Genomic DNA, 18118 nt, shown 5'->3' with positions numbered 1-18118 from the left:
GATACTGTTGGCACAGAACTCTATAGAAAACTGTAGGTCAAATTGAACAGAGCTCACACTGGGCATGGCCGATGTGCAGACTCTCTTCACAAATGAGGTGCAACAGACTCTCTGATTTGTGACTATTGGGCAAAAACCAGACAATCAAGCACATTAGAGATGAATGCTCTTTGCGTTCCTACCAGGGAAGCTGGAGCGACCTCATGAAAGCTGATGATATGACTCTTACATAGATTAGGAACCTATATATTTACATTTAGATCGTTTTATGTGTGGTTTGGTATTTTCATATTCCTGTTATAGATAGTATTACTAATGCTGTATACCTGTAATTTGAAACAGCATATGAGCCATAGGAATAAATAAATAAATTGCTCTTCCGTCTAGGACATTTACCAAGTGTCATTAATAGAAGAGCTAAAGAAAATCCAACAAAAAGGGGTGCCTTTAGTCACTGGATCATTTAGTCGGTGCAGGATAGTACATAACAGAGGGCTGTAATGTTGAAATTCTGAGAGCATCCAGGCTCCCTCCCTGCCTGCCCTTGGTCTCCTCTGCCGCCCCTTGGCCCCCTCTGCCGCCCCTTGGCCCCCTCTGCCGCCCACTGGCCCCCTCTGCCCTCCCTTTGGCACCCTCTGCCCCCCCTTGGCTCCCTCTGCCCCCCCCTTTGGCTCCCTCTGCCCCCCTTTGGCTCCCTCTGCCCCCTCCCTTTGGCTCCCTCTGCCCCCTCCCTTTGGCTCCCTCGGCCCCCTCCCTTTGGCTCCCTCTGCCCCCTCCCTTTGGCTCCCTCTGCCCCCCCCCTTTGGCTCCCTCTGCCCCCCCCCTTTGGCTCCCTCTGGCCCCCCTTTGGCTCCCTCTGCTCCCCTTTGGCACCCTCTGCCCCCCTTGGCTCCCTCTCCCCCCCGCTTTGACCCCCTCAGCGCCCCCCTGGCCCTCTCGGCTCCCTCTTGGCCAAATCTGCCCCCTCTTGGCTCCCTCTTCCCCCGCCTTTGTCTCCCTCTTCCCCCGCCTTTGTCTCCCTCTTCCCCCGCCTTTGTCTCCCTCTTCCCCCGCCTTTGTCTCCCTCTTCCCCCGCCTTTGTCTCCCTCTTCCCCCGCCTTTGGCTCCCTCTTCCCCCGCCTTTGGCTCCCCTTGCCCCCCACCTTTCGCTTCCACTGCCTCCCCTTTGGCTCCCCCAGCCCCCCCTTTGGCTCCCCCTGCCACCCTTTGGCTCCCTCTGCCCCCCCTTTGGCTCCCTCTGCCCTCCCTTTGGCTCCCTCTGCCCCCCCTTTGGCTCCCTCTGTCGCCCCTTTGGCTCCCTCTGTCTCCCCTTTGGCTCCCTCTGTCTCCCCTTTGGCTCCCTCTGTCTCCCCTTTGGCTCCCTCTGTCTCCCCTTTGGCTCCCTCTGTCTCCCCTTTGGCTCCCTCTGCCCCCCTTCGGCTCCCTATGCCACCCCTTTGGCTCCCTCTGCCACCCCTTTGGCTCCCTCTGCCACCCCTTTGGCTCCCTCTGCCCCCCCTTTGGCTCCCTCTGTCTCCCCTTTGGCTCCCTCTGTCTCCCCTTTGGCTCCCTCTGCCCCCCTTCGGCTCCCTCTGCCACCCCTTTGGCTCCCTCTGCCCCACCCCTTTGGCTCCCTCTGCCCCACCCCTTTGGCTCCCTCTGCCACCCCTTTGGCTCCCACTGCCTCCCTTTGGCTCCCTCTGCCCCCCCTTGGCACCCTCTTCCCCCCAGCTTTGGCTCACTCTGCCCTCCCTTGGCCCCCTCTTCTCCCTTCTTGGCCCCCTCAGCACCCCCCTTGGCCCCCACAGCTCCACCCCTTGGCCTCCTCAGCTCCCACCCCCTTGACCACCCCAGCGCCCCCCTGGCCCCCTCGGCTCCCCCCTTGGCCCCCTCTGCCCCCCTTTGGCTCCCTCTGCTCCCCCTTTGGCTCCCTCTGCCCTCCCTTTGGCTCCCTCTGCCCTCCCTTTGGCTCCCTCTGCCCCCCTTTTGGCTCCCCCTGCCCCCCGTTTGGCTCCCCCTGAAACCCTTTGGCTCCCTCTGCCCCCCCTTTGGCTCCCTCTGCCCCCCCTTTGGCTCCCTCTGCCCCCCCTTTGGCTCCCTCTGCCCCCCCCCCTTTGGCTCCCCCTGCCCCCCCTTTGGCTCCTTCTGCCCCCCCTTTGGCTCCTTCTGCCCCCCCTTTGGCTCCTTCTGCCCCTCCCTTTGGCTCCCTCTGCCCCTCCCTTTGGCTCCCTCTGCCCTCCCTTTGGCTCCCTCTGCCCCCCTTTTGGCTCCCCCTGCCCCCCCTGTGGCTCCCCCAGCCCCCCGTTTGGCTCCCCCTGAAACCCTTTGGCTCCCTCTGCCACCCCTTTGGCTCCCTCTGCCCCCCCTTTGGCTGCGTCTGCCCCTCCCTTTGGCTCCCTCTGCCCCCCTTTGGCTCCCCCTGCCCCCCCTTTGGCTCCTTCTGCCCCCCCTTTGGCTCCCTCTGCCCCTCCCTTTGGCTCCCTCTGCCCCCTCCCTTTGGCTTCCCCTGCCGCCCCTTTGGCTCCCCCTGCCCCCCCTTTGGCTCACCCTGCCCCCCCTTTGGCTCCTTCTGCCCCCTCTTTGGCTCCCTCTGCCCTCCCTTTGGCTCCCTCTGCCCCCCCCCCCCTTTGGCTTCCTCTGCTCTCCCCTTTGGCTCCCTCTGCCCCTCCCTTTGCTCCCTCTGCCCCCTCCCTTGGCTCACTCTGCCCCCTCCCTTTGGCTCCCTCTGTCCCCTCCCTTTGGATCCCTCTGCCCCCTCCCTTTGGATCCCTCTGCCCCCTCCCTTTGGATCCCTCTGCCCCCTCCCTTTGGATCCCTCTGCCCCCTCCCTTTGGCTCCCTCTGCCACCCCCCCCTTTGGCTCCCTCTGCCCCCCCTTTGGCTCCCTCTGCCCCCCCCCTTTGGTCCCTCTGCCCCCTCTCTTTGGCTCCCTCTGCCCCCTCCCTTTGGCTCCGTCTGCCCCCTCGCTTTGGCTCCCACTGCCCCCTCCCTTGGGCTCCCTCTGCCCCCCCCCTTTCGCTCCCTCTGCACCCCCTTTGGCTCCCTCTGCACCCCCTTTGGCTCCCACAGGCCCCCCCTTTTGCTCCCACAGCCCTCCCTTTGGCTCCCTCTGCCACCCCCCCTTTGGCTCCCTCTGCCCCTCGCTTTGGCTCCCTCTGCCCCCCCCACTTTGGCTCCCTCTGCTTCCCCCCACTTTGGCTTCCTCTGCTTCCCCCCACTTTGGCTCCCTCTGCTTCCCCCCACTTTGGCTCCCTCTGCTTCCCCCCACTTTGGCTCCCTCTGCTTCCCCCCACTTTGGCTCCCTCTGCTTCCCCCCACTTTGGCTCCCTCTGCCCCCCCCCCGCTTGGGCTCCCTCTGCCCCCCCCGCTTCTGCTCCCTCTGCCCCCCCCCCCCCCGCTTCTGCTCCCTCTGCCAACCCGGTTCTGCTCCCTCTGCCCCCCCGCTTCTGCTCCCTCTGCCCCCCCCGCTTCTGCTCCCTCTGCCCCCCCCCCCCCGCTTCTGCTCCCTCTGCCCCCCCCGCTTCTGCTCCCTCTACCTCCCCCGCTTCGGCTCCCTCTGCCCCCCCACACTTCTGCTCCCTCTGCCCCCTTTTGGCTCCCTCTGCCCCCCCTTTGGCTCCCTCTGCCCCCCCCTTTGGTTCCCTCTGCCCCCTCCTTTGGCTCCCTCTGCCCCCCCTCCCTTTGGCTCCCTCTGCCCCCCCTCCCTTTGGCTCCCACTGCCCCCCCCACCCTTTGGTTCTTTCTGCCCCCCCCCTTTGGCTCCCTCTGCCCCCTCCCTTTGGCACCCTCTGCCCCCTCCCTTTGGCACCCTCTGCCCCCTCCCGTTGGCTCCCTCTGCCCCCTCCCTATGGCTCCCTCTGCCCCCTCCCTATGGCTCCCTCTGCCCCCTCCCTATGGCTCCCTTTGCCACCCCTTTGGCTCCCTCTGCCCCCCCTTCTGGTCCCTCCGCCCCCCCTTGGCTCCCTCTTCCCACGCCTTTGGCTCCCTCTTCCCCCTCCCTTTGGCACCCTCTGCCCCCACCCGTTGGCTCCCTCTGCCCCCCCTTTGGCTCCCTCTGCCCCCACTTTGGCTCCCTCTGCTCCCCCCGTTGGCTCCTTCTGCCCCTCCCTTTGCTCCCTCTGCCCCCTCCCTTTGGATCCCTTTGGATCCCTCTGCCCCCTCCCTTTGGATCCCTCTGCCCCCTCCTTTTGGATCCCTCTGCCCCCTCCCTTTGGCTCCCTCTGCCCCCCCTTTTAGCGGCTCTGCCCCCCCTTTTGGCGGCTCTGCCCCCCCTCTGCCCCCCCTTTGGCTCCCACTGTCCCCTCCCTTTGGCTCCCTCTGCCGCCTCCCTTTGGCTCCCTCTGCCCCCTCCCTTTGGCTCCCTCTGACCCCTCCCTTTGGCTCCCTCTGCCCCCTCCCTTTGGCTCCCTCTGCTCCCCCCCTTTGCCTCCCTCTGCCCCCTCCCTTGGCTCACTCTGCCCCCTCCCTTTGGCTCCCTCTGCCCCCTCCCTTTGGCTCCCTCTGCCCCCCCTTTTGGCGGCTCTGCCCCCCCTTTTGGCGGCTCTGCCCCCCCTTTTGCGGCTCTGCCCCCCCTTTTGGCGGCTCTGCCCCCCCTTTTGGCGGCTCTGCCCCCCCTTTTGGCGGCTCTGCCTCCCCTTTTGGCGGCTCTGCCCCCGTTTTGGCTCCCTCTGGCCCCCGTTTGGCTCCCTCTGCCCCCCCTTTGGCTCCCAGTGCCCCCCCCTTGGCTCCCAGTGCCCCCCCCCCTTTGGCTCCCTCTGCCCCCTCCCTTTGGCTCCCTCTGCCCCCTCCCTTTGGCTCCCTCTGCCCCCTCCCCTTGGCTCCCTCTGCCCCCTCCCTTTGGCTCCGTCTGTCCCCTCGCTTTGGCTCCCTCTGCCCCCTCCCTTGTGCTCCCTTTGCCCCCCCCTTTTGGCTCCCTCTGCCCCCCCTTTGGCTCCCACAGGCCCCCCCCTTTGGCTCCCACAGCCCCTCCTTGGCTCCATCTGCCCCCCTTTGGCTCCCTCTGCCCCCCTTTGGCTCCCACAGCCCCCCCTTGGCTCCATCTGCCCCCCTTTGGCTCCCTCTGCCCCCCTTTGGCTCCTCCTGCCCCCCCTTTGGCTCCCTCTGCCCCCCCCTTTGGCTCCCTCTGCCCCCCCCCTTTGGCTCCCTCTGCCCCCCCTTTGGCTCCCTCTGCCCCCCCTTTGGCTCCCTCTGCCCCCCTTTGGCCCTCCCGGGCCCCCTTTGGCTCCCTCTGCCCTCCTTTTGGCTCCCTCTGCTCCCCCTTTGGCTCCCTCTGCCCCCCCTTTGGCTCCCTCTGCCCTCTTTTGGTTCCCTCTGCTCCCCCTTTGGCTCCCTCTGCCCCCCCTTTGGCTCCCTCTGCTCCCCCTTTGGTTCCCTCTGCCCCCCCCTTTGGCTCCCCCTGCCCCTCACCTTTCTCTTCCCCTGCCTCCCCTTTGGCTCCCCCTGAACCTGGCATGGCATATCATTGATGTAATACAAAAATAGTATATTTATGTGGAACCACTGCATATTACTAAGCTTTTTTTATAGTGTTACATGTAGTGTACTACTGTTTCCAAACCTTTGTGGTTTCCTTAAGAAGCTACAAAATTTGGCATCTCTCACTTAGGGAGATGAGTGTCTTGCACCTGTTACAGCATTTGCTTATCACTAATGCTGCAGTTTTAGGAGATGAATATTTCTCCCTTCATGATGAAGAGGAAAATAAGAGAGTTTCACCTATAGCATTACACTGAAGAATCAGTAACAATAATTGAAAATAGTAAATTCTGTATTTACCCTTTCCATTGCGCTCTCATTATCAGAGGGAATAGAAAAATTGCCGAGAATTCTTCCGAGTTGTATGGCTGTGGTCCACAGAACTCTTCTATCCATGACGTTTCATCAAAAGCTACGTTGGACCATCTTCGGAGATGTCCAACATAGCTTTGGACAAAATCTCAGGGATAGAAGATTTCCATGGACCACTACCATACAACCCGGAAGAATTCTCGGCAGCTGAAACATCCGGCTTCATTGTATCAATAGAAAAATTCCTGACACTAGGAGGTGGATGGTCATTGCCCACTTTTTTCATTTAGTTTTTTCTTTCTCACTTTTTTTACCTGATGCTACTAGACAAAGCCTGCACATCTATGACGAGATTGTCTCTTTGCAAGTACTGTCTTTCCATTTGGTTTAAATTTCTTGTTTTACATTTGCCTCATTCTTTGTAATTCAGGTAATATTGAAGTCACTATGAGCTGTATTTTGCATTATTATGTTATGATGTGTTGTATTCATTTGTAAATTTTCAGATGTCTGTCCAAGATATTTCTACTAAACTTAAGTAACTCTGGTTTATGTATCATTTGTTTAATTCTCACACTTAAAGCAGCTCAAAATCCAAACATGTTTTGCACATGATTAAATGAATGTGCACTAGTTCAGGATGGTGATTGATGTTATGTGATCTCCCAATGAAGCTAAATGAGCTTCATTTTTTAACTTGGTTTTGTGTTGATGTTTTAAAGTTGTTATTGAAGCAGTTACCTAAATTACAAGAATATTATTTTATATTTCAGAATTCAGGAAAGGGCACAGCATTTCCTGCAGTTATGTCAACATCAAAGCTGTCAGGAAATAAGAGGGGCTCAAGTTCCACGCAGAGCCAAAATCATCACAGTTCTTCCAGTAGTAGGTAAGTGGTGGATTTCTTTCTTGGTCACTGTACCTGTAATATGTATGAGCCAGTTCATAGCTTGTAGTTGGTTTATGCATTAGGTGTTAATACAATGATCTGTTGAAGAAGATTAGAGCACCATTGCATATTTAGATTATTTTACTAGAGAATGGCTTTGTAATTAGAATATCATGGAGCACACGGAAAGAAAGTGACAAACAAATATAGTTTCCAAGGACCATACCAGAATAGAGTAGCACTTAAAAAAAGTTGCATTGATGATTGTTGGAAATGACATACAGAATAAGATGACATTACTATTTTTCGACTTGCTTCTCTTTTTCAAGATTAAGTACACTCCCTCACAGACATTAAACACACCAGCCACAGTGATGGTGGCCATGGGTGGGTGTACTTTGGGGTTTGGTGTGATCATGAGGTCATCAGAGCGTCACTGACAATGAGTGTCAATAGGGCTGTGAAGAAAGACAGCAACCTTCTGCTTAGTAAGTGCGACAAGAAACAGGTTTCGGATTACTTGGGGAGTCAACTTCAAACAATCACCTCTGAGACTAAAAATGTTGATTATAGGTGGACAAAGTTCAAGAGTATTGTACATGGTATTTTGCCAGCTATGTGGCATGAAAAGTTACCAGGGATAAGTGTAAAAATAGCTTTGGGGATATCTTAAGGACTATTACTGTTCTGATACAGGTTGATTTTCCTAAATGGGACAAACTGCGGGATACAGTCCCCGAAAGGATAAGGAGCAAAAATGACAAATGGACATGTGGCTGGAGATGAGGTACACCTGCTTGAAGGTGAAGATGAAAGATCTTCAACAGTGCCACCAATATCAGCACCAGGCACATGGCCGGCCAGCTTCGGATTAGCCAAACAACCATGTGGAATGTTTTGTGTGACAACTGTCACTATCCTTGTCACTTGTAACACGTGCAGCCCTTATTATGTATGGACATACCTCTACTTTGGTGGTTTTGTCCCTGGTTCGTTGCACAGGCCACACAATGCTGGGATTTCCATCTTCCATCCTATTCACAGATTTCCTGGGGGCCATATCATCAACCTTTATAATGCCCGTCTGTGGGCTACAGTGTGTCTCTGGGGTGTGGTAGCAGTGAATCATCAGCACTGGTTCAGCCAATGCGTGGGTGGCAGTTATTGGTGACTGCCTCCTGGGAGCAGTCATTTTTCCACAATCACTCACAGATGAGGCATATCTGCAGTTCCTGTGGGGTGACCCTAGCTTCCCTGCTGAAAGATGTGCCTTTGGTGGGTACGAAGGATAATGTGGCTACTACGCATTAGTGCTCCAGCTCACTTCTCTCCATTTCTGTGTGGATGCATCTCGACATGTTCCCCAGCCAAAGGATTGAATAAGATAGTCTATTCGCATCACTCATCCGGCCACTGGACCTCTACCCTTTATATTTCTATCTTTGGGGGCACCTGTAAAAAAAATCATGAATGCAGAGGCCATCACGTAACTGCTGACAATGGAACAGTGCACTCGTGCTGCCTGTGACAGTTTGATTGGAGGATGGCACTGCAGCATCATGTTCATTCAGGTTTAGAAGCCCATGGAGGCCGCTTGGAATACCACATCTAACAGCGGTCTCATCAAAGTGTATTGTGCACTGCATTGTACTGTACTGCGTGAAGGACTTAATAAATACCCTCTAGTGTAGACACCATGAATTTCAGCCATGTGTCTAAATGACATTTTTTGCTCCTTGCCCTGCCTGCAGTCTCTCATTATTTAGCAAAATCACCCTGTATATATTAAATGACTTGTGGATAACAGTTGAAGCTTTGTGAGGCTCTTAACAGTTGATACTTTTCTGTATAGAGAAGTCTCATTGCTTGGAAGCTTAACTGTGGGAAGACATGCGGAAGATTGCAATGCTTTGTATGTTACATGTTTGCTTAACAATCACTGAAAACACTTGCATTCATTAAATATCTTGGAATATGCAAATGAAGGAATTTAAAGTGGAATAACATAAAACTAAATTTACAAAAAGAAAATGCTGGACTGAACTTCATTGGAAAAATCCTAAGGAAGTTTAGTCCATCCAGGAAGAAGGTTCCTTGTTAAACTCATGTTGTGGCAGTACTTCAGTATTGCTACTTAAACTGGGATCTTTAGCTGGTAAAGTTAGTATATCAGATAAAGAAGATCCCAAGAAGAGCAGCACAGTTTGTTGCAGTTTCAATTAATAAGTATGAAAGCATTGCAGAGATGCTCATTTATCTTCAGTGGCAAACACTGTAAGAGCAATATTGTGCTAAGTTGTGTGATTTACTGCTAAAATTCAAAGAGTGTACATCAATTTACCGGAGATGATGAGTTGCAGATAGGCACAACAAAAAGAGTGTCAGAAGAGCTATCAGCCAACAAGGCCTTTGTTGGTGATAGAAAACACACACACACACACACACACACACACACACACACACACACACACACACACACACCTACCTTCCTGCGCATACACGCGCTTGACCATAGTCTCTGGCTGCTGAAACAACACTGTGAGCAGCAGTACATGATGGGAGACACAACTGGATGGTGAGGGTAAGGATGATCCTGTGGCAGGGAGGGGGAGAGAGAGCAGGGTAGGGGTGGGGGACGAGAAAGTGCTACTTGCAGGAGTATACAGGGTGAGTTGAAGAGAGGGTCGAGCAGCTCAATGCAGTCGGGAGGTTAGACGGAAGGCAGGGGAGGGTTGCAGAATTACATTCCACCCTGGATGTTCTATTATTGAAGACTGTACATTCTTATAATATTTAACCAGCATATTGCTTCATCATGCATACATCACACAGACATTTATTAAGTCATTCTTCCATGCAACACTCGTTTCTGAAACAGAGAGACAGTGACAATGTTGCACAATGCACCATCTGCCACAGTTGTAAAATATAAGTTAGATGTAGATAACTAGTAATATATCTGTGATATTGTGTGTGTCTGTGTGCCACATTTGAATCAGTTTCAGGTAACTCAGTTATTTTCCTCATTTTTCTTAGTGATTCTGATCAGTGCACTGGATTAACAGAAATTGATCTGGATGTTGTTTTGTATCTTTCTTCCTACATATTTAAACAAATACTGAGCTCATTTCTGTCATAAATAAGTATAAAGGAGCAGAGGCCGTACAATTCATAAGCAGATGCAATACAGTTTTTTACTTCCTAAAATAATAACTAATTGTGATGTCAAAAATTAAATGGAATGAGCAAATGTATGGAACCAAATGAAATTACTGCATTAAAAAATGCTTAAAAAATTCTCAGAATTTAATGGAGCATAAGTTGGGAGATATTTTGTAAGTGTCGCTCACCTCAGCTTGTAACATCTTCAAATTTTGTAGTCCTGTTGGCCTCAGTTGTGTAATATAATGGTATGTTGATAATTTTTACTTTTGGAGCATCTAATGACAACTAAATGAAACACAATTTTTATTCCACGCTTGTTTCAGCATTATTCTTTGCAAGGTATCTTCAGTGGCTGCTATATGTACATGTATACTATTTGAATAAAATAGAGGGAAATATTCCATGTGGGAAAAATATATCTAAAAACAAAAATGATGTAACTTTCCAAACGATGCGTTGGCATTTTGATAGACACACAAACACACACACAAAATTCAAGCTTTCGCAACCAAAGGTTGCTTCATCAGGAAAGTGGGAAGGAGAGGGAAAGACAAAAGGATGTGGGTTTTAAGGGAGAGGGTAAGGAGTCATTCCAATCCCGGGAGCGGAAAGACTTACCTTAGGGAGAAAAAAAGGACAGGTATATACTCGCACATACACACATATCCATCCGCACATATACAGACTGTCTGTATATGTGCGGATGGATATGTGTGTGTGTGCGCGCGCGCGAGTGTATACCTGTCCTTTTTTCTCCCTACGGTAAGTCTTTCCGCTCCCGGGATTGGAATGACTCCTTACCCTCTCCCTTAAAACCCACATCCTTTCGTCTTTCTCTCTCCTTCCCTCTTTCCTGATGAACGGTAGCAAAAACTTGAATTTTGTGTTTGTGTGTCTATCAACATGCCAACGCTTTCGTTTGGTAAGTTACATCATCTTTGTTTTTATGTGTATACTATTTAGTAGATATAAACAGTTCTGGCAATTTGCTTTTCTGTGATGGAGTAATAATTTAAAGCTCTAGTTACGGGTTTCACCAATGTTATGCCTATTGTGGTCTTGTTCCATTTTCGACACTGTTCTTCTTATAAATGGCATTTGAAATTTTTATTTTCAGACTTCACAACTGTAGGAACTGAACTCTTCTTTTGATGTTATGTTTTGGTTGGTGTTCCCAACTGTCAAAAATTGTGTTTCATTCGGTTGTAAATAGATGGTCCAAAAGTAAAAATTATCAGCGTACCATAATCTCAGCTTGTATATTTTATTTTCTTAGAATTAGTTGCATAATTGCTTATTTTGTCTTATTGATGACTTTCTCCATGCCTCACTGTAAATAAAATAAGATTGTATCCTTTTCTTTATATGTGCAGTTCTTTTAGGTGTATAAATGATACTAACACTGTCACTGTTCACTTTTTCACAATTTGCACACCAGGCAGTTACATTTTTCGGAAATGAGATGACTTGTATCTTACCTAGCACTTCTTTGCCACCAAAGCAGTATCACTGGTTTCAAAGAAATCCGTTTTGCAACTGTCACTTTAACATCTATAGAAAAACTCAAAATATGTAACATGGGAGCATGATATAAAATAGGAAATGAAATTTTAGTCAATTAATTTTCATCTTATTGTTATTGCTATTATTTATAACAGTCATTTGGTTTTATGCAATGAAAATAAAATGTAGGAATTTTACTAATTGTTACTTGGGAAAAAATTGTTCTCTGAGAAGATAAGTTGCAATTTACGCTGAGGTGACAAAAGCCGTGGGATAGTTATGTGCACATATAGAGAAGATGGTATACTGCAAACACAAAGTGTGAAAGTGCAGTGCATTGCTGTAATCTATACTGAGGTGATTAATGTGGAAAGGTTTCTGATGTGATTATGGCCGCATAATGGGAATTAACAGACTTTGAACGCTGAATGGTAGTTCGAGTTAAATGCATGAGACGTTCGATTTCAGAAATTGTTAGGGAATTCAATATTCCAAGGTACAAAGTGCCAAGAGTATGCCAAGAATATCAATAGAGGCATTACCTCTCACTATGGACAATGCAGTGGCCAGTGGCCTTCACTTAATGACCGAGAAAAGCGGTATCTGCGTAGAGTTGTCAGTGCTAACAGAAAAGCAACACTTGATGAAGCAACTGCAGAAATCAGTGTGGGATGTATGACAGACATATCCTTTAGGACTGCAGTGAAATTTGGCATTATTAGGATATGGCAGGAGATAACCGAAGCAAGTGTCTTTGCTAACAACACTACATCGCCTGCAATGGCTCTCATGTGTTCATGACCATATCAGGTGGAGCCTAGATGACTAGAGACCATGACTGGCGGATGAATCCTAATTTCAGTTGATGAGAGCTGATGGTAGGGTTCGAATGTGGCACAGACCCTACAAAGCCATGGTCCCTACATGAATGGACTGGTTCCTCTGGTCCATCTGAAGCTACTTGGAGACAGTTTGCAGCTGTTCATTTAGTTCATATTACCAAACAACAATGGAATTTCTTTAGATGATAATTCTCCATGTCACTGGATCACAATTGTTCACGAGTTGTTTGAAGAACCCTCTGAACAATGAGAGTTAATGATTTGACCACCCATTAAAACATTTATGGAACATAATGAAGAGGTTAGTTCATGCACAAAATACTGCACTGGCAAAATTTTCACAGTTGTGGACTGTTATAGAGGAAGCAAGGCTAAACATTTCTGTAGGTGACTTCCAATGACTTGTTGAGTCTGTGCCATGTGCAGTTGCTGCACTATGCTGGGCAAAAGTAGCTCCGATTCGATATTAGATGGTATCTCGTGACTTTTGTCATCTCAGTTTATGTTTGTAGTGAGAGTGGTAGGCTTCTCATTAAGTTTTTTTTTTTAAATAGTAGTGAAGAGAACAATAAATCAGTTACTTGTATAAAAATCATATGTATTAAAGTACTGTGCATGCAGAGATTCTAGAATGAAGTGTCTGTTGGTAAAAGTACACAAGATAAAACAGAGATCAATAGTATTGTAGCTGAAGAACATCTGTATCAAGGTTTGATTTATAAAATAAAGCAGGAATCTTAATTACACTTCTTTTAATTGTGTGGATACGTGCACTTTTGTTCCTGGACAGCTAAAACTAAATAGTGTAGCTCTAACTGAGAAATGGAGATTTGCTATTCTGGGGTACTCAAGCTCATAGTTTTATGGTTATGTATAACAGGAATTAAGTTTACCTACTACTTTTGGATTATTTCTACACTTTTTTGTTTTAAATTTGTGTACCTCACATATTGAAGATAATGTTTACATTAAACATTTTGGTTCTTGGTTTTATTTCACGACCTTCTTAGGGTTTAATCTCATTCTCTTTCATCTTAAATGTTACCAGTTTCTCATTCTCTTTAATTTATTTGAGAAGGGATGTACAGAATACTTATGTAAATACCACAGTCTGTCCAAATAAATTGCAAATATAATCAGTAATTTTTGAAATTGGTAGTGTTCTTAAAACTCTTCATGATAAATTTATCTTTAAAAATTTTACAGCAGAACACATGTTAATTTTTTGGAATTGAATAATTTGTCTATTTGTGGATATGTGCCTATTACTCTATAGGACCTTTAGTTAATTTAAAATGATTATTTTCATACACATTTTGTGTGTGGGCATTTTCTCATTGTGCACTAAGGAGTTTCTTTTTTTTTTTTTCCTTTTTTTTTACTCACAGTCTAAGTATACGTAATAAGGCACACCATAGAAGCATGTGTAAAGTTTTCATTTAAGATTTATGTTATACGACTGCCATTCAGGAAGTATTGAACGCTTATTTCGTTGTTTTCCTCCCTGCTTTGCCTTTTTGTATGAATTAAGCATGAATTAAATTGATACAAGATTCAGAGCTAGATCAAAACTATGTATGACTATTTGGACTAAAACAATGAATGTGTGTGTGTGTGTGTGTGTGTGTGTGTGTGTGTATGCACAAATTGTGAAAGCAATTGAAAAAGATAGCTTAGTTTTCTTTTGGAACTAAATTTTCACTTTTTGGGGATAGAAAAAATAAAGTTTAGATATAATGAAGGAAAAGATGTCACCTTTGGTATCTTTTCACAGTTCCTTAACCCCCCTCCCTTTGCCCCTCTCCTCTCCCATTTACTATTTAGATCATGAGGTTGCGCCTTTGTGTGAGAAAGTAACACATTTCTGTGGTGTAGTTGCACTGTCAAATGTTTGCATGTGGTGACATTATATTGTTCTTGATGTAATATTGTAGCAGCATGTGCTTTATTTCTTAAGTTGATTTCAGTGATTTGGTAAAGCTTTTATTTGTAAAGAAGGCATGTTCATTAATGTGACATTGTGCAGGATGTCAGTAATGTGAATATTAATTGTTTAATGCAACTGTGATTCACATTGTTAAACTGTAGACTCCTGTTACACACACACACACTTAAGAGAGAATGATTTTTTTTTTTTAGCCAACCCAAGTGAAGTTTTTGTACCTTGAAGGACAGTAGTCCAGTTTGAAATTATTTGAGAGCTGCAGTGCATGACTTCATTATTTCACAGTCAGTTTCAGAATGCGAGAATAATAGTTAGTACAAAAGGTTCTTCTTAGTTCTGCAATTTAAATTTCTCCTGAGTTCAAGAACAGCTCGGGTTTCCTTCTATAACACGATACAGCACAATTCTAACCTCACTTCCAGGTGCACACTTTGCTAGACTGAATTGTATAAAAGCAATGTGTTGATGGCTCAAGAAATGTTGATCCTTTAAAAAATACCTGACTGCTCAGTTTAAGGTTAAACTGTTGGTAATTAGGCCATCAGTCAGAACATATTTATTGTGTTTGCCAGAGTAGAAGGAGAAAGGGATTTTGAGGGGAAGGCATTACTGTTGCTGCAGTGCTGTGGTGGTGACTTGCTGTGGAAAGATATACTGTATTATTTTTCGTTTTTGTTATTGAACTTTGTAATGCAATTGAATTGTCGCAATCTGTCTAATCAAATGCAGTGGCGTAATGTATCTCACTCAACCTGTGCTTGACTGTTACGCCAATAGCCAGTTTCAGATCTGACGACATCCCACTCGAAAGGCATACCAGTCTGTTTAGTTCACCATGATGACAGGAGCGTTCTCTCTCCAACACAGTAACTGTCTCTGATTTAAATGTTCCTGAACATATGGCTTTTGAAATTTGAGCATCTTCACTCCGAACATAAAGTTTCGTGATAGCTCAGATAAGCAGGACATATTCGTATCAGTAAGTACTGTAAAATATCAGTCTGCAAGCAACATGAATTGTTAATATCTGAGAAGCAGGACGACAGACAAAGTGCCAAATGAGGAAACTAGTCAACACGGCACAAGGTGATCCCCAACAGTTGCAGTTGTCTAAGCGTGGCAGCTTTGTGTGCCTATCTCAACCAAACACGTTACCCGATACTGTAAACATCTGTATGTCAGTGAATCATTATTGTCACAGCTGTGTAGAAAGCTGTTGCCTCACCTGCAGCCATTTGAGACTTGCAGCAAAAAGCTGGCAACAGCGCTCATAGCTGTCAGGGGCTTTCTTACACTGTCACAACTATAGCCAATCATGAAAAGTAAGTAGAATTGCAGCCACACTTCTGTTCACAGAGCTTTCAGTTGCATGGTTTTTTTGGAAATAAAAGGCACCTGTCAACTGATTAGTTTTTGATTTAAGAATTTCAAATGTGCAATAATTTGTGGTGGTGATCAGCATTCACAACTACTTCACATCAAGGATCATCCTCAAGAAGAGAGAACCATCACTCTGAGACAAGCCAGCATCATCTCGTCTGATAACTTCTGGACTTCTCTGAGGCTTTCTTGTGATATGTATGTTAAAGATAACAAGATGATCAAAAATTCTGTTCTTGCCAGAGACAGTGAAAAGTTTACTTCATCAGACATTATCAGGTGTTGTCTATGACTTCACAGATAATGTGCTAATTTTGTTTATCAGTCTTTCTCAGACTGTAAATAGCATACAGTTTTAAGAGTGGAAATCCAGTTTCTCGGAAACTCCCTACAATAACATAGCTTTAGTTTCCAAATAATCTGCACTTTATTTAGTGTCTGAGTACTTATGGTGTGAAAATTGTTACTAAGTGCCCACTGTCTGGCCACATTTTCCTTTTTTCTGAAGATGTTGTGCAGTAGTACTCTTTTTGTCTGCTAACTCTCCATAGTTGTAACAGAAGCTATCTAAATAGAAGCTTTACTGCAACACCCCACATCTGCTCCAGCCACTACATTACATTACATTAATTTCCTGTTTATCATTTCTCTACTGATGCAGGTAATCCACACTGGAATACATGCATTCAGTTACAATTTTTGTCTGGAAATTAAATTGATAGCTGCAGTGCGACTCAAATTTAACAAGATGTACTTGGTTATACTGTGTGTGTTGAACACAGAGTCATAATGTTTAGTTGCAAAATTTGAAATTAATGAAGCACAAGTGAAGTCTTTGTCTTGCTCACATATTCTCTTCCTTTTTATTTAACTCTCTCTCTCTCTCCTCTTTTTTTTTTTTTTTTTTTTTTTTTTTTTTTTTTTTTTTTTTTTTTTTTTTTTTTCACAAATTGCTGAACCTTGCGAAAACTGAAACAAAGATGCTCATTGATACCTGAAACACAACCCTTTTGAAGAAATATTCATGAGTTCACAAGCACCCTAACCTTGAGATCATCACAAACAATTATGTTTCTTTGTTCAGCTTATTGGTCATCTGTTTCACGGAATTTTCTGCACAGATTTCCCCAAAATAATAAACAATTTGTTGAGTATTTACAGACGGAGAATTTTTTAGTATTTCTGTTACTCTCTTCCAATATAAACAAGTCTATGACCACTTGTAGGTTATTCTTTGCATATATTTAATGTCCCTTGTTAGTTCTAAGTGATAGGCATTCCATAAACCAATGTTCTGGTATAGAAATTGTGGTTATCAATTTTGTTCTCCTTATTGTTGATAAATTACAGAATAGGTGAAAATTAATACAGAGTAGCACAGTATATATCCCCCCCCCCCTCCCCCCCCCCCCCAAGAACCATGGACCCTGCCGTTGGTGGGGAGGCTTGCGTGCCTCAGCGATACAGATAGCCGTACCATAGGTGCAACCACAATGGAGGGGTATCTGTTGAGAGGCCAGACAAGCGTGTTGTTCCTGAAGAGGGGCAACAGTCTGGATGATTGACTGATCTGGCCTTGTAACACTACCCAAAATGGTCTTGCTGTGCTGGTACTGCGAGCGGCTGAAAGCAAGGGGAAACTACAGCCATAATTTTTCCCCGAGGGCATACAGCTTTACTATATGGTTAAATGATGATGGCGTCCTCTTGGGTAAAATATTCCGGAGGTAAAATAGTCCCCCATTCGAATCTCCGGGCGCGGACGTCTCAGGAGGACGTCGTTATCAGGAGGAAGAAAACTGGCATTCTATGGATCAGAGCGTGGAATGTCAGATCCCTTTAGGTTAAAGTTAGATATAATGTGAATTAGTGAAGTTCACTGGCAGGAGGAACAAGACTTTTGGTCAGGCGAATACAGGGTTATAAATACAAAATCAAATACGGTTAATGCAGGAGTCGGTTTAATAATGAATAAGAAAATAGGAGTGCGGGTAAGCTACTACAAAAAGCATAGTGAACACATTATTGTGACCAAGATAGACACGAAGGCCACGCCTACTACAGTAGTACAAGATTATATGCCAACTAGGTCTGCAGAAGACGGAGAAATTGAGAAATAAAAGAAATTATTCAGATAGTGAAGGGAGACAAAAATTTAACAGTCATGGCTGACTGGAATTCGGTAGTAGGAAAAGGGAGTGAAGGAAACGTAGTAGGTGAATATGAATTGGGGCTAAGAAATGAAAGAGGAAGCCGCCTGGTAGAATTTTGCACAGAGCATAACTTAATCATAGCTAACACTTGGTTCAAGAATCATAAAAGCAGGTTGTATACATGGAAGAAGCCTGGAGATACGGACGGGCTTTAGATAAATTATGTAATGGTAACACAGAGATTTAGGAACCAGGTTTTAAATTGTAAGACATTTCCAGGGGCAGATGTGGACTCTTACCACAATCTATTGGTTATGAACTGTAGATTAACACTGAAAAAACTGCAAAAAGGTGAGAATTTAAGGAGATGGGACCTGGACTAACTGACTAAACCAGAGGTCGTACAGAGTTTCAGGGAGAGCATAAGGGAACAATTGACAGGAATGGGGAAAGAAATACAGTAGAAGAAGAATGGG

At 46.5% G+C, this 18118-nt stretch overlaps 1 protein-coding gene across 1 annotated transcript in view; it reads left to right on the top strand.

Annotated features, from left to right (window-relative positions):
* The window catches only part of LOC126191481 (rho guanine nucleotide exchange factor 18), a 640188-nt gene that overhangs the window by 397567 nt on the left and 224503 nt on the right, over window positions 1–18118 (top strand). The window contains exon 13 of the mRNA XM_049932364.1: window positions 6539–6654. Within this exon, the coding sequence (XP_049788321.1) occupies window positions 6539–6654 (116 nt within the window). The remainder of the gene's footprint in view (window positions 1–6538; window positions 6655–18118) is intronic.

Source organism: Schistocerca cancellata, chromosome 6 (assembly GCF_023864275.1).
Source record: "Schistocerca cancellata isolate TAMUIC-IGC-003103 chromosome 6, iqSchCanc2.1, whole genome shotgun sequence".
NCBI lineage: Eukaryota > Metazoa > Arthropoda > Insecta > Orthoptera > Acrididae > Schistocerca > Schistocerca cancellata.
The sequence above is the reverse complement of the archived record's forward strand: the minus strand, read 5'-3'. Positions and strand labels throughout refer to the sequence as shown.